At 45.2% G+C, this 17,249-nt stretch overlaps 1 protein-coding gene across 1 annotated transcript in view; it reads left to right on the top strand.

Moving 5' to 3' along the window:
- Positions 1-5,468: 5,468 nt before the first annotated feature.
- CCDC167 (coiled-coil domain containing 167) overlaps positions 5,469-17,249 on the top strand; it is a 33,965-nt gene continuing 22,184 nt past the window's right edge. The window contains exons 1-2 of the mRNA XM_085610250.1: positions 5,469-5,616; positions 7,890-7,984. Of these exons, the coding sequence (XP_085466376.1) occupies positions 5,488-5,616; positions 7,890-7,984 (224 nt within the window). The 5' untranslated portion in view covers positions 5,469-5,487. The remainder of the gene's footprint in view (positions 5,617-7,889; positions 7,985-17,249) is intronic.

Consider the following 17,249-nt stretch of genomic DNA (forward strand, 5'->3'; position numbering starts at 1 on the left):
TCCTGACAATAGTCCGGATATAAGGAAGTACATTAGTAACATTTCAGAGATACATCAAGATTTACGTGATCTGGCTGCTGATGGACTTTGGGAGCAAATTGGTAAGGGATTTGGAAAAGTTGGGAGCTTGTTTGGAAGTCTGGGACAAGGAATAATGGGATACATCTTCGAGACCCATCATAATAACTGGCATTTGTATAATTTTACTATTGGGAGCCATCAAGGCTTACAAATGGCAAAGGGCACGACAAAAGGAAAATTCTTTGAAAAAACGAGAGCAGCAGATGGAATGACTGCAGGACAGTCATTATCTGCACCTTAAGACGTTAGAAGGATTTAGACAGGGACGGCAAGCTACAACTTCTGTTTAATTAGGTCTTTTCTACAAGGAGAAAACTGAGAGAGGGTAAAGTATTAGTGTTATGACACTAGTCATAAGAGGGGGGAACTGATCTGATAGAGTGCTTATAGCACTCTAAATTGTATGGGTGCACTATACTCATGGTTTAAACGCACTCACATGTATTTTTATCGTTTGCAGTGTTTCATGATTATTAAGATGCATTTATTCGAGTTATATTAGTTTCGAAATGTAGTGTGCACATTTAAGTAGGCTTTGGATGTATTAAAGAAATTTATAATTCCTGTATGTGTAATGTGCAGGATGAAATTATACTAGTGTAATGTAATTTGTATTTAGTTTAAGTTGACTAAATTGTAGGCCCAAATTGTAGGTTGTTTCGATTTTCCTTTCTCCTTGGTTGCTCAAGAATTATAATTAAATGAATCCTTTTGTGCTCGAAGACAGTATGTTCTCATCCTACTGCAGGTGCCGGAATTCAACCTTGTTATTCCTAGATTTAAGGAGATACTCGGAATGTCTTTGAAGAAGTCTGGAAGGCGAGAAGGGAAGACGCCTTTCATATCTGGCCTATCTGGGAACCAAGGCTACTGGAAAAAAAGAATTTTAATTTAAGGCTTCTGTAGAAACTTACTGAAGGATGGTGCCAATGAATATGACGTATTGTGGATTGAACATTGTATAATGCACAGGGACAGATTCAATAGACTTCAGCTTATTTTTCGGAGGAGAAGGAGCATCTTAGAGCGAGCTCCATTGCTTTAAGCTATCAGACCCATTTGACGTGAGTACTTCTTAGGAAGTCAACACGTGCTGACACCTTTGGGATAGGATATTGGGGAAACAGGTAGGACTTTCATGTAGAGTACAGTAGGGAAAGATATTTTTGGTTTATTTTCAAATGAAAAGAGAATTGGATTCAGCTTCTATCCTTTGTTGCATTTTGATTTTGGAGTTCATCATATTATGCCTTTTATGCCGAATGAATTATATACGTAGACTCGGCTCTGTATTGATTTTTATGTAACTATATACTTGGATATTGAGGTGTGTTTATATTCAAATATTTTTGGCCTTATAATAAAAACACACAACTGGAATTTGGAGTCTGTGGTCCTTCAAAGCATGTCTAATTCAAAGTATAATCTTGAATTGTTTTACTCCCCTCCACACATTTTAGCAGGCAATAAAAGACCATCTGCCTTGAACTTAGTAGGGAAGCGAAGGAGCAAAGTTTGCGTCACCACTACACTGCTCTGGTGCTGTCTAAACCAAGTGTGTGTTCAGTCCCAGCTGCGCATCGAGAGCGTATTCTGGTGCCAATTGTTAGCAGATATACTACACCCAATGAAGAAGGAAGGAAAGACCAGTGTGTACAGATTTGTACAGCATCTGTGCGTAGTTGATGTGGTTATCCCTAGTTTCCATGTGGTCCAGAACCCCATCAATATCCTTTCTTGCATCCCTGCGTACTGGTTTACTTAAGTTGATCTATTGTCTGCCTTTTTCTCCATACCCATACATGAAGAGCCTCAATTCTATCTACTCCTCACTGGATTGGCTGAGAAGGGGCATAAGGCTTCGAAAGAAAATGCAATTTTGCCTCCCTGTGTTTATTATCTTGGCCATGAAATCTCAAATGGAAAGTGTAACCTGTGGTCCAGGTGAATCAAAGTCGTTCGCAAATGCCCCATCTGGTGACCGTGTCCCAGGGTGCTTGGGTACGCGGCTCACTGATTATGCTAAACTCTTTATTCTATATTGTCAAGAATATGATGGATTTGCCCTTGGGGTACTGGTACACGGTCACAAGGACCAGAGAAAGCCTGTAGCAATGATGTATCTGCATAGGATGCACCGGCACCTGCAGTCCCTCTGTGTCTCTGTTCTGCAGTCACTGCTGCCCACTTGGTTGAAATATTTGATAATATTGTATTGAGTTCCACCATGGTTGTTGCTGTTCCGCCATGCTGGGGCTGCTCTTCTCCCAAGCACTGAAACTCCGAATCTTTCCACTGCCAGGTTGTCTTGATGTGACATGCTGTTGTTGTCTGCCTCTCATATTCCACTTTTCCATTAGTCCTCCCTAAACCCCTGAGTATCCGTTGCCCACCGGTGAGGAAGGAGACGACCATGGATGTAATATGGTAACTGGGCATGTAAAGAAATCCCCGCATTAACATTACAGATGCACCCACGGCAACTTGTGAACTAATGTGCTGTGTAGACAGATAATGCCTTAGGAATGGTGATGATAAGCTGGTTGCTTGCAATGCTCTATGTAGTGTTAATAAAAATATTGATCAACATACTTCATAAACTATGCCACTATCAGCAGTCCCTACTTGGAGCTTATCAAGCAAGGGCATCTGTTTGAATGGGTGCGAGAATGAAAACAAGAATTCCAGAGCATTAAAAGAGAGCTCAGCGGTGCCACCAGCATGGCCTACATTGATCCCTATTCATGCCACTGGCTGATCACCGCCACATTGTACCGTATGCCAGTAGAAACTTGTCAGACACAGAACGAGTATAATCACAGCCAGCAAAGGGAAGCTGGGCTCTCGTATGGGTACGCATCATTACCACGTATTTGAATATGGATGCCAGTTCACCATAATAACAGATCATCAGACACTCATAACAAACTCAGATTGCCACCACGCCTTGAAGGATGAGGACTTTGCCTGCAAGACTACACAAACTCAATAGTGCACAAACGCCTGTCTCTGATCAGAAGCCGTTGTTGCCCCGCGCCAGGTCTATGTTTCGCTACATTAACGAGGTACATCCTCCAGCTTTAGGAAATGTCCTCTAGTCTCACCTTTGACGCCAATGCTATCAAAGGCTAGCATTCTTGCTCGGATAAGATTCTGACACCGTTCAAGGGCTTCAAAATATTTTCATGATGAAGATGGTGATGAGAAGATGGAAAGTCAGCTCCACCTCATTATACCAATACTGGCCTATACTTAGATCTACAGAATGCCTTAGATACTTCCTCTAAGACAGAGTCTGACTCCCCAACAAGGCCCACCATTGAGGAAAGTGCCCGTAGAGCAGCAAAGGTATTGGACCTTCAGGTACCTACACGAGAAACTAATGCAAATGTATTGAAAGAAATCTTGTAGCCATGTCCTGCTACTTCTGATCCCTTACTGCCTCTTAAAGAGGTCCTGTTGGAAACTCTCATGGTGGCTTGGTCCTAACCATGCTCAATTCCCCCATTAAGTCCACCAGTGGCTGGGTGGGGGGGGTGTCTAGGTGAAGAAAATGCAATTAGACCACGTATCTCCCAGAAAGAGTGTTACCGAAAGTAAGAAAACGTGTTCACTGGGTTGTTGTCGCCTCCTACAGACATCATGGAGTAGAGCAGGTGTCTGTAGGCTCACTTCGCCATCCGTGTCTGCTGTGATACAGGATCAGCCTGTTGCTGATCCACAAGACTCATAACAGGATCTAGGAAATATGACCACATATCGCCACACCTGAAAGCACTCAACTGGCTACCCTACGAAGCTCGAATCCACCTAAAAATGGCTTGCATCATTCACCAGGCGTCACACCACAACACCCCCCAGTACCTAGCCCAAAAACGTACCTGATCTGGAGGAAACAGACATTCAAGGAGCGCAAACAATCTACTTCTGAAACCCTCACGTTTCAAGAAGACTAAAACTTCCAACAGAGCATTCTCCGGAGCAGCGCCATGAATATGGAACTCGCTTCCACCATACAGCAGAAAAATCTCCTCTACTCCTCTCTTCAAAAAGGAAGTAAAATTATTCATGATAAGCAAATTCCTACTTTAAATCCACACAATCACGCCACCAGCTCTACAACCTCCTAACTACCTCTACTCTGGGGTCACTAGACCGCGAAGTTAAGACCTGCACGAACTTGAATTGACTTTTATTGTTCAGAACAATTCTCAATGCTGCTATTCTCTGTTACTTTTATATTAAGTTTCTTTGTATGCAATGTTCTCCATTAAATGTGTACACCTTGCTCTTTATGTAAAGCGCTCTGATACCCTATCTTAGGTCTGGTTCGCGCTATAGAAAACTCTAAAAATAAATAAATAAATACAGTTATGAATATAAAGTTTGCCTTCGGTTCAGTAATTACCTGTCTGTCACGATGCTTACCAAAAACCTTACAACCCTGGCCACAGGGGCATCATTTTTTGTTGCAGTTTTACATAGCGCGAACTCGACCTGAAAGTATTGGGCACTTCACAGGAGCAACAGTTATTCATTTCAACATTTTAGAAGAGGGAAATAAAAAACAGAAAGGAAAATCTATTTCCCCCACTACCTTCTATTGAAGCTAGGGCAATTTCAGGAGGGGGACGGCTTCAAAATAAAACCGTGAGTCTCCCGTCTGGATCGGGGCTATTGACAGGTATGCATGACTACACACAATGAATGACACATTCATGTTTTGTGGGCACGGGTAGATTAGATGTTTTGGCCAGAATCATAGGATGTTGAGCTGACGCCGAGACTAGAACCTGTTTCCCCAGTTATGAAGTGGGCACTTCTAGCCGTTATGCCACATCCTCTACGCCGTGTGCCCAGACCAATAAAAGCCTCTCCCTCACGTTGTTATGTAGGAGTTGTATCTCGAAATATGGAAATGTTTATCCTGTCGAATCTCGGCAGCATGCTGCGTGAAATTGCCTACATGCGCCTGTCACAGGTTTTGGGAACATAGTGAATGTTGATCGCGGAGTTGCCGCAAGTAATTTCGAATTCTTCCTTTTAAGCGTGTCTCTGAATGTCGATATGTTAAAGGGATGAAACTCGCTCTGGCTCGCAAGTTTGTCTTTGCCACGATTTAATAATGAAGTGCCCCTGGATGTAACATCTGCTCTTTGTTTAAGTGTTCAATTTAATCCAAACACACATCAGTGTAATGGATCAACAGCGCCACTCAGTGGCCCGTTGTTGAAGTCAGTGTATGCGTGACGCTTTTGACATTAACAAGAATGATACGTGCCTCTGTGGATAAAAACTACACCAAACATGGCCGCTAGGCTGTACCGACGACCCGAACAAACATGGCTGCGGCGCAGAGTTGTCCAATGAGGAACGACAGCGTCGGATAAGAACTCGGTGCGACCAATGAGAGCAGAGCAGGCATGTCTTCCGCACACGTGTGACTCTGGAGGCTGCGGAGGTGCAGAGCAGACTGAGTCCAGCACCGGGGGGATGGCGAGGAATAAGAAGGAGAAGCAGAGCGTGGCTCGGGAGGTGAGGGGGTCATCTGTGGTATTGTTTTTGAGCCAGCGGAGTCGGTCAGCCCGGACCATGCCTTGCAATCTGTTTTAACAAGTAAAGGCCAGCTTGCGATACCACTGTTGTCTTTGTATGGCAGCTCGACTTCCTCGCCTGCAGGTTGCCTGGCATGCTGCAAGATAGGTCCGTCAGCAGCAATACAGCTGACCCAGCACACAGACTGATATTACTGACATGATCATAACCGTACATTGCTTCTCAATCTTGAACAGTGGGGCATTTACACAAACGGTGACATCTTGGTGGGGTTAATCAGTTCTTTCTGGGTGGTGCAAATTCGGTGTTAAATGTTCACCTGGATGATATTGGGAGTTCCTTGCAGTTTTGCTACAGACTGCTTCAACTGCTGGTCGCGGATAGCCCGTATTCAGGACTACAGAAGGGGCTGTGGGTCAGCCCATTGCTTATGATTAGAGTCCCTGTTTTCCGTTTTTACAGATAAATACAGACACAAATCATCGTGTTTCATGCCTGTGCTTATTTTAAAAGCTGAAATATGCAGATATTTGGCTTCTTTTGAGTGACTCTCTTATCTAAGGTTAATGACTTTAAGGCCAATAGCTATACATATTGATAGGTAGTAACACAGCTCAATGGATTTGCTTAAATTTGCTTAAATTACTGTATACATGTATTCAGGGCTGTAAGTGGGATGAAAAAACTGAGGGGTGCTTCTGTCCAGGGTCGGATAGGTAACGCGGGCATTCGGGCAATGCCCGAGGGGCCAGTACCCAGTCCCAGCTGTGGGCTGCTTTTTATCCAGTCCCAGCTGTGGGCTGCTTTTTTGAACAGCCTGGGGGGCTGATTTGGTCGGTTTCTGCATTGATCGATGCCGCTAGCAGCCCAGGGGGTGACGAAGTGGCCTTTCTGGAGGCAGATGGGCGTCCATTACCTCCCTTTTGTCAATAGGCAGAGGTGTCTCTCCCTTTCTGTCGCTGGGCCTGCCAATTAATGTATGCATACTGGGCAGGGATCCTGAGCAGAAGTATTCAGGTGTGGTTCACCAGTGTGAACAATTCCGTGCTTTCTTTTTTATTGAAGTAAACTTAAGAAAGCATGCCTATGTCAGAGATTTCCCCCCCCCCCCTTCTTTTTATAAAACATCCCCTAAACTGTGTCTTGTGGAAAAGCAATATGCAAATGTGGGCAGCTTTTTGTTAGCATGCCTGGGCCGATCTTTAATCCCAATCCAACACTGCTTTTGTCATTGCAACGTGATATATACAACAATAAGTCACATTGCACCTACAACAGGCCAGGACTATTGGCTTTATCTATGGTTGTTGGTTGCATAGGACAAATAAGCAACAGCTACAGTTTCACTGCATATAACATTGAAAATACTTCAGCTCTGAAATGGTGAGATATCTCTCAAAGTCTGTGGAGGGTGGTACTGCTGCAGAGTTTAGATTTATTTTTCACCCTGAGGGTGAGGGCAAAAATGGAGAGCCTATAGGGACCCGTCTTAGCGCCTGCTTTTTAGAAATGCCGGTGTTGAGCACCCTCAGGACCCAGCCCACTTAAAGCCCTACATGTATTTGTGCTAATTGTTTTATGTGGGCTTATTATATTATTGCTTTTGGCTGTGTAATGTGCTAAAACCTGACAGGCATCGAAGTATGAGTGCACATTTATCCGTTAAATAAATGCAGAAATATTCAAGTCATCACCTCATCTGTCCACAAAATAAATATGGATAAATACCAATAGGCTGGCTAAAAAAAATTAAACCTAGAAAAATGCAGACAGAAATGTAAAAAAAAAAAAAAAATACCATACAACCGGGAGCCCACTTATGATTACATATATTTCTTTTCTATCTACGCCCTTGCTCTCTATTGGATTGCTCTTCTCTATATTCTTGTGGCTGTCCTACCTCCTGGAGCATTTCTCCTTTAATCTTGCTTTTGATTGAGTAAGCTATATTCTTCCACTGCTGACATCTTAGAACTACTTTTCTTTTTCTTTTTACAACACAATGAAAGTGAATGTATTGCTCCTACCTCTGCAGAGATTGCACTAGCTCTCTTTCCCTGCTCCTGGAACTTTTCCCCTTGCTGCCTCTCCGTTCTCCTCTGAGGTACACCAGTTCATTGACTTCAGAATGCCTTGGATAGTACATTTCTAGCACATAGATGGAAACGGCTGGTCATTGCATGAGCTCTGCATATTTGTTTTAGTAGCGAGAAAAAATTGCCATTCATTTCTACTTCTGTTATGTGTTCCAGATTGACGGCCTGGAGGAGAAACTGACTGCTTGTAGGCAGAACCTGGAAAATGTAGACGTGAAGTTGCGGAAAGATGAGCTGTCTGAGGAGGGAAGGTACTGGGACATGCAACTCTTTTATGCACATCAGCGGCAGACCTAATATGCATTGAAGAGGTTTCTATATCCAATGTACTGTAAATAACATGCTTTATGAAGAAACAACCCCGCCTCCTCCAGGATTGGATAATATCTATCGCCTGATGCCTGAGAAATGCTAGTTTCTGTGGGGAACAAGAAGTTATAATGTCTTTTACGTCAGATGAACAAGTAGGCATGCTATTGCAATAACCACCGGCAGCACTGCAGCACTCTGGTGCTCACAGCCAACGGAGAAGTAAGAAATAAATCCCACCAAAAGCGGAACAGTGTGGAACCCTGTGAGTCTAGAAGCCCATGACTGGGCATGAAGTTAGGTAGACAGTGTAAGACCATGCCAGAAGTTCTGTTATAGAAAGTCTCCAGATGTTGATACTTATAGTGATAAAATGGATTTGAAATGAGTTGTTGATGATTCTCTATTACAAATGAACCAGCCAGCATGTGTTTCGCCCCCTAGTTGGGGTGCAGGCCTGGGGCTTTTTCAAGGCTACACATCAACATATAACTGTACATTCAGACCGGCATCCAATATCCAGCCAAGGAGAAAGATAATACTAATGCCTATATATTTTAATTTTAGAATAATATTAATACAAATTGACCAAAAATAACAAATGAGAGGAATTTCCTTGACACTCGTCAAGTCAAAGTGAGACCAAAGTGGAACTGACAAATAAGAGTGAGTGAACCAAAAGGTATGGTGTATACACCTTTTGTTGGTTATTTAAAATATCTGTGTTTTATTCAAGTGAAACTCCAGCCCATTGTTCATCGAAGTTTCATGCTTGGGCTCCAGGGGGTCATTTAGCAAAGGCAAATAGTGAAAGCAGGTCTAAAAGAACAAATCCAAATAGCTTTAAGCAATTGAGTCCGATATTGAACGTAATTTGATTGAGCCCATTGGACGCTGTCTTTTGAAATGAAGCGTAATGATGAGTGGAGAGCTAAAAAGAAGAATTGGAAAACCATAATAAAAAAAATAATAAAAAAATTGTTCTTAGTGAGTTAATTGCATGCTAACAAAGTCATACTGGGAAAATAGCTTAAAAGCTATACGCCTGTATGCTTTCAGTCGATCTGGGGAGAGAGAAGGGAGGAAGAATGAAACAAGCGGTCTAATATTGGCAACATATCCACATGTATGTCATAGCATATGGCGAGAGCGTATAATAGTCTGTGAATACAGTCGCTTATCTAACAATTGTGAATATAGTCGTTTAGATGTGCCTGCAGTCGGTAGTGATAAACGGTCTTATCGGTCCGTGTGGGACTGAAGTGAACGTGTGTAGAAATACATGGCATCTGGTGGTTGTGACAAAAAAGGTCATGTGACCAATCTGAGCGAGTATGACAGCCATATTGGAATGGTAGAAATCAGATAAGAGGCAATGAGGTATTTTGGTAAAGAGAAGAATATGAGTTTGCTGTTTGTAATTTTGCTGTTTTGTAGGTATTAGTGTATGTAATCGCCATCAGTCGTAAAATGAATTTATTCATCAGAGAGGGAAAAAGTTATATCATACATCAAGAAGGATGGCGACCACGTATTTCATGATGTGGTAGGTGATGTGACCAGTTCGAACAGACACTGCATCCTTAATAGCGGCCGTCTTAGACCAGTCTGAAAAATAATAAGGTAAATGGTAATGAATAGCAACAATAAAAATTCAATTTTTGCAATATATAGCAAACCTTGGTCGCAAATGGATTCTTCAACAGAAAAGTAAAAGGTTAAATCATCATCAAATGGTGGTATTGGGGGTGGTGGTGCTGATGGTGGTATTGGTGATGGTATTGATAGAGGTGGTGGTATTGGTGGTGGTATTGGGCAGTGCTGGTGGTATTGGTGGATGTATTGGTGCCAATGGTATTGGTGGTGGTATTGGCGGTGGAGGTGGTGGTACTGGTGGAGGTGGTGTTGGTATTGGGGGTGGTATTGGTGGAGGTGGTGGTATTGGTTGTGGTGTTATTGGTGGTGGTGTTAATAAAACAGGCTTTCTAAAACACCTGGTCAGGAGGTGGCTTTAGTGCAGATGACATGTAATACACATGTACTGTTGTCAGCTTCAGCCCATTAGCACAGAATTATGTGCTACCTGTAATTCACATGACTTTCGCTAATCATTTCTAAATCCCTTTTACATGAGGGGTTGAAACAGACCCAAGATAATGCTGGGTTAAAGTGATTGAAAGCAAGCGCCCGTGTTACGGCGGCGGCCCTGCTGCTTAAAAAAAACGCAAGCGGTTTCAGCTGAAGTGGCACATGTGCGGCCTGCAGTAAGAGAAATTCAATAAAGTAAATAGTGCTTACAGACTAAATAACAGGTCCCAAGTAACAACTGAAGTAAGAAGGCCATTCGCCATGGGCGGGTACAAATGAAGACAAGGCCGTACTAAGTAGGGCCTAACAAGCCTATTAACGAATCCGAAGGCAGCATTTACGAAAGACAGTGACACAAGCCAATGAAAAATTTGGGAGGAGAGTGGGCGCTGGCTTCTCTCTCATACTCTAATACAGCAGCCTCGCAGAGCGGGCAGCGCGCATGGCTCAAACTTAAAATTAGATGTACGGCAATAAGGTTTTTTGAAAAAGGGGTAGAAAAAGAATACAAATTTGTCTGTAGAGACTCTTGTGATTTAGCCGTTTGATAAGTATTAATATATGAGACCAACCTTTTGGTTGCAAATTGGGTTTATTTATCAGAGAGATAAAGAGTCAAATCAAAAATCTAGAGGGATGGGAGCCATTTAGTTCATGAAAGGGTAGACAATCATGTGACCAGTTTGTACAAGCAGTGGATGTAAAGTTGTGGGAACATGTGAGAAACAAATCCGACAAAAGTGAAAAAGTGTGGAACCCTGTGGTTGGCTAGGAGCCATGACTGGACACAAGCCTGGGATGTGCCAGGGTGAATCTTGAGCCTACCCTCAGGTAGAACGTTTCTCCCTGTTTGGGTAGACAGCCTACATGTGGATTCAGGGAAAATGCTGTGCTACTATTGGCTGTGGCTAGGTGGCTGTAGAAACAGCAGCTCACTATAACATTCCCTCTGAGGCTGATACGTTCTGAAACTTAGAATGCTGTAAACCAGGGAAGAGAGGGCAAGAGCTCCATAGTGCACATTTCAGAACTGGAAAGAGGCTGGAAATGGGTATTGGCAGTTGTTTGGGGTTCTAATCTTGAGCTCTTTTGCCTTTGCTGGGCCCCTCATGACTGTTACTTGTGATGCTCGCTCTGCTTCTACACCATTTGGTTCTCTAGTAAATACTATGGTTGTGCTATCTTTGTTAACTTGTTTTTCCGCATTTACACAACATTGCAACAATTTTGCGAAATTGTGCGTAATTACATGAACTACAAATTCCCATTTCGTACTATATTTTAGTGCGAAATGCGTCCGTCTATCTGTTTTGAGGTCAACCAGAAGAATATATCTTTATTGTTTGGTTAATTAATACCTTTACAAAGACCGAAATCATTTGCATTGCAGCTAGTGTTTAAAATCGCATAGTAAAAGTAAAAACCATACACTAATAACAAGGGTAAAAATAAAAATTGGGCATGGTGATGTTTTTCGTCAACTGTAGTTCAAGAGCCTGCCTAAAAGTGTTGGGCCCGCACTGATTCGTATTGCGTATCACCTCTTTTTGGGAGACATGAATTGTAGTTTGATGAAGATGGAGCTGTCCCGCACAATTCAGTATGGTTCACATCAGGGGAGTCACTCCTTTGCCTTTTTCCTATGCCTTTTTGCCTTTCTCCTTGTTCTTGTATTTTTTTTTTTTTACTGCTCCTTTCCTGGTTTTGCCACTGCTGCTCCCGCTGCCCCTCGGCGTGTTCCCGCCTCCCAGCAGTCCCGCCCTCCCCTCACCCCTACTTGATTGTGGCAGCGCGCAGCAGGTGCACCTCTGGTGGGCCAAAGGCAAGCTCGTCCGCGACCAGCGCCAGGGACCCTGGTCCCCCCCCCCCCCGACCCGCTTGCGCTACAGCTCCTCAGCACCCTACTCACTCGGCAAGGACAACTGCAAACTTTCTTCACCAATCGACACCCACAGAGCCTTCACCTGCTTCCCCAGTCGCCGCTCCTTCGCCTTCACTGAGACCCAGGACCCACCGCAACCCACCCGCCACTGCACCCCAAACCCTATAACGCATTCTCCTCCACATCAGCTCCCTCTACAGACGTGCCACGGCAATCTCAAACCTCCTCACCAGCACATCCCCCAGACGTCGCCTTCCTCATCAAAACCTGGATGAACTTTGCCTCTGGACCCGACATCGTGATTGCCATCCCCAAAAGCTACCTTCACTTGAAGATACAGACCACCACCCTCCGAAGCACCCTCATCTACAGACCCCCAGACCATGCGCACCTTTCTCCGACTCCATCAATGACATCATCACCCCGCAAGCCATTACTTCCACCGACTACACCATACTAGGGGACCTCAACTTCCACCTCGACAACCTTCAAGACCTCAACTCCTCCTCCCTCCTGGACAACCTCCTCAACATCGGACTCAAACAGATCGTTCCTGAACCTGCGCTCTCAGCAGGACACAAATTCAACCCAATTTTCACAGCAGGACACTCCAGCCATACCTTCGAACTCCCCTGGACGTACCATTGTTGCATCCACTTCTCCTTCAAAACTAACATCACCCGCAAACGACCACTCCCGCTCTACCTCAGGAATTGGACCAAGATTCCCGACGATCAGCTCACTGTCTCCCTCAGTAGTTCCGCTCCCACCGCCACTGACGACGACCCAACCCCGCCGCCTGAACCCTGCACAATTGGATTACCGACTGCGCCAACACCACCGCCCACTCAAGAAAACCACCAACCCACACGCCAAGGGAGTCAGCTGGTTCTCCACCGAACTTCAAGAATCGTGATGAACCTGCAGAAGCCTTGGTAAGATATGGACGAACTCCAAAACCACAGCAGACCTCGACTAGTTCAAAGCAGCCACCACCGCCCACCACAAGCTCATCACATATACAAGGAAAAAAAACACTCCAGGACAGACTCTCCGCCCATGCACACAACCGCAAGGAACTCATCAGCATAATCAAAGAGTTCACCCAACCTAACAGAGAGACAACCGACATCCCCTCCTGCCCCCCCCCCCCCCATCCCAGGACCTCTGCGACAGACTGAGCACCTTCTTCCATCCCAAAATCAAGACCATCTATAACAACTTTGACGACAACCTACATGCGGAACCTTCTCTCTCCATTTCCTACACCTGTCAGCAGGACCGCCCTCAACATCGAAGACACCCTAAAGATTATGAAGTCAACCGAATCCGGGGCCCCCACAGACCCCTGCCCCTACCACAGAGCCGCTGACATCATCGCCCGAGCTTCAGCGTATCGTCAGTCGCTACTTCGAGACCGCCCTCCTTCCCTGACGACTGGAAACATGCCGAGATCAACTCGATCCTGAAAAAACCCTTGGCGCACCCCACCAGACTCAAAAACCTCAGGCCGATCTCCCTACTATCGTGCCTGGCGAAAGTCATCGAAAGAGCCATCAACAGCCAGCACGCCTCCTTCATAGATAAAAACAACATCCTTGACTCTTCCCAATCCGGATTCAGGAAAAACCACAGCTCAAAACCGCCATTCTCGCCGCGACAGACAACATTCGCTCCCTCCTCGACAGAGGGTAGACTGTGGCCTTCATCCTCTTGGACCTCTCCGCAGCCTTCCACACAGTCTCTCACCGCACCCTAGCCGGCAGACTACACGTCACTTGAAACCGGAACAAGGCTCCCGACTGGATCCGCTCATCCCTATCCGACAGAACGTAGTGGGTCAGACTCCGACCCTTCCTCTCGAATCACACACCGACCACCTGCGGAGTTCCCCCAAGGATCCTCCATCAGCCCCATCCTGTTCAACGTCTACATGGCCCCGCTCACACCCATTGTCAGATCCCACAGACCAACATTGTATCCTATGCAGACGACACCCAACTCATCCTCTCCCTATCCAACGAACCCAACCTCTCCAAACACAACTTTTAAGAAGGAATGGAAGCTGTCGCCAGGTGGATGAAGAACAGCTGCCTACAACTCAACTCGGACAAAACAAAGTACTCATCATGGCCCCCACCCAGATGCCTGGAACGACAACTGGTAGCCCCCCACCCTCGGAACTCACCCTCTCCCTCTGACCATGCACGCTACCTCTGAATCATCCTGGATTCTAAACTCAAAATGGACCGCCAAATCAACGCTGTCTCCTCCTCCTGTTTCCACACCCTCCATCTCCTACGTAAGACCTTCAAATGGATTCCCATCGAGCACAGGAAAACCGTCACCCACGCCCTCATCAGCAGCAGACTGGTCTACGGCAACGCACTCTACACTGGGATCAACCAGAACCTCACCGCAAACTCCAGAATGCTACCTCCAGACTAGTCCTCAACCTACTCCCTACCCCCCCACTGCCAGATCACCCAACACCTGCGAACACTACATTGGCTCACCGCCGAGAAGACCATTACTTTCAAGCTTCTCCCCCACGCACACAAAGCCCTCCACAACACCGGACCTGCCTACCTGAACCACCGCCTCTCGTTTTGTGCACCCCAAAGATCCCTCCGCTCAGCCCAGCTCTCCCTTGCTATGTGCCACACATCAAGAAAACCAGAACGGGAGGCCGCGCCTTCTCCTTCTCCTTCCTCGCGGCCAAGGCATGGACCACCTTCCCTCTCCACCCCCGACTGACACCAGCACACTCCAATTTTCATGAAAGACCTCAAGACCTGATTCTTCGAATAGTCGTAAACTTCCCGAAGCTGTGCCCCCCTCCTCCCCCAGCGCCTTGAGACCCTTTTGGGTAAGTAGTTGCGCTCTACCAAGCCTTGATTGATTGACTCAAAGTTTAATTTGCCACAATACCCTTGTCTGTGGCCTTTCATGAGCTGTGTGATTACATGTAGCTGGGTTGGTCTCCCTATTAGCTCCACTCCAAGTATGACCCCTGGTCAGGATTGAACTTATGCACTTTTTAACGACTTGAGGGGATGCAAGTTTCCAGTAGTTGTTGATGTGCCATTGAATCTTAGTTGAGTATGGTTTTCATTTTAGATTCCTTTCCAAGTACTGTACTATTACTGTCAGACATCTCGCTGTGTTTGGAGCTGTTTATTTACTAGCTGGAGAAACTTTGTTGCCCTACAAGCAAGCTGCAGCGACTGGCTAATCAAAAGTGTCGTCACGGCTGGTCTGCAGGATCTTATCTGAAGAGACCGGAGTGCTGGTAATAATAATTGCCGTCTCAGCTGGCCGACTGTGGGGACTGATGCACAAAAGATGTAATATAGTTTCTTCATCAGTGCCGCATAGCCTGCAAAAGAGGTTTGGCCATGTTTGTTTCCAAGATGGGGGCCTGGTCTTTTGTTGAAAAAGCTCCCAGACGAATAAGGAGAAAAGAATCCTGTGTTGATGGAGATATATACATATGAGGTAGGGTTGTGGGCCCCAAATCTCATATGTTTGCAATACCATCCATCCATTGGTTTTCCTTGCCAATTCAGCTTTATCGAGTAACCAGGCTTGTGTTTTTAAAGCTTAGTTGGCCATTTTTTTTATTTAAAGGCAGAAAAACTGATGTTAAGGTCCCATGCTTCATTCAGTTTGAGGGAGGTTAGGGCATGTTGAAGCGCTGTTGGCTAATAATTCTTGGATTTTTGTCTGTCTCTTTATCTCTGTCCAGCGTAGGGCGGCCAACTATTCTGGCAGGGCCACTCAGTGTCCAGCACAGTTTGATAAGTGCAGCCGATTTCCAGTCACACCTGTGCCTGAGAGATGAATCGCGGGAGGTGGAAGACACATTTAAGCAGGGTAGATTGTTGTTGATTGTAAGAGGTGAGCATGGGACGGGCACCCTAACTTTGTTCGTAGTGCGAATCGGAGTTTGTTCACCTGGGCCCGTATGTGGGCAAGATGTTCTTTATATTTTAATTAGGACCCCTAGATATTTGTACGATCTGACCAGGTCAGATTTTTTCCCTGCTGCCATCCACTTGAATTTCACATTGTGGGTGTGCCCACTTGCAGAAAAACATATCACCTTAGTTTTAATGTAGTTTAATCTCAAACCGAGCTCCTCCATGTATTCGTGTAATTTGTGTATCAGCCGCTGGAGACAGAGTGGTGTCTGGATGCTTAGGACTATGTCGTCCGCATATTGTAAGCACCTCACTGGTTGATTTGCTATCTTGGGTGAGTTGCTTTGAGGTTCCGACAGCCAATCATCTAGGTCCGCCATGTAGATATTAAATAGGCTCTGGGCAAAAACGCACTCTTGTTTTAGACCAGTGTACGTAGGGAGCTGCCCTCTACTCTTGTCTCCTTTGCCTAGTTTGACACGGACCCATGTCTCTGAATAAAGATTAACTATGGCCTCAAGTAGCTTGGGTTGGATGCCTTATTTAACCATCTTTGACCATAGACACTGTCTAAGGACAAAGTCGAAAGCCGCTTTCAAATCGACGAAGCAGGTGTACAGTTTGGTGGCTTTGTGGAATGCTTTTTCGACAAGGGTGACGGCCAAAAGGTTGCTCATTGTGCTGGTACCCGGTCTGAAGCCAGTTTGTGTAATTGGAATGATGTCTCGAGGTCTAAAAGTAGATTAGTGGTGTACAATTTGCCTTCACCGTCAATGAAGGCGATCAGATCCTGCGAACCACAGTCTGATCTACTACCTGATTTGAAGTCTGGGTGAAGGATGCTACCTCTCATTGATTTGGGTATGCTGTTAGTTATGAAGGCGTGGTTAACCACGGGGTAAGGAACTTGGCCCAGAATGGTTGATTGAGTTTGAATAGGGCGTTAGGAAGCTAATTTGGGCCAGGAGTTCCGTTTGTTCTCTCTTTTTTAAGGTGTTCTGGACTTGTGATTCATTCAGCCATTGTTCCTCAAGCTGATTATCAGGATATATGTTTATCTGACTTTTTCGACCTTGGAAATCTTTCACGGTTTGTGCTTGTGCATTAGAAGATTCCAGGTGTATTGTCCAGTCTGCCTCCGAGATGCTTGCATTGTGTCATTAGCTAGGATGTTAATTTCTGCCCAAAATTGTTCTTTGTTTTGATCATGTGCAGCAACTTTATCCAGATGTTTGATATGGGTTTTTTTGCTGACTAGACTTCCTTTTTATAAAGGCCCCTTAATATTTTGATTTGCTGTTTCATGTCTGAACA

Source organism: Triturus cristatus, chromosome 6, assembly GCF_964204655.1.
Source record: "Triturus cristatus chromosome 6, aTriCri1.1, whole genome shotgun sequence".
Taxonomy (NCBI): Eukaryota; Metazoa; Chordata; class Amphibia; order Caudata; family Salamandridae; genus Triturus; species Triturus cristatus.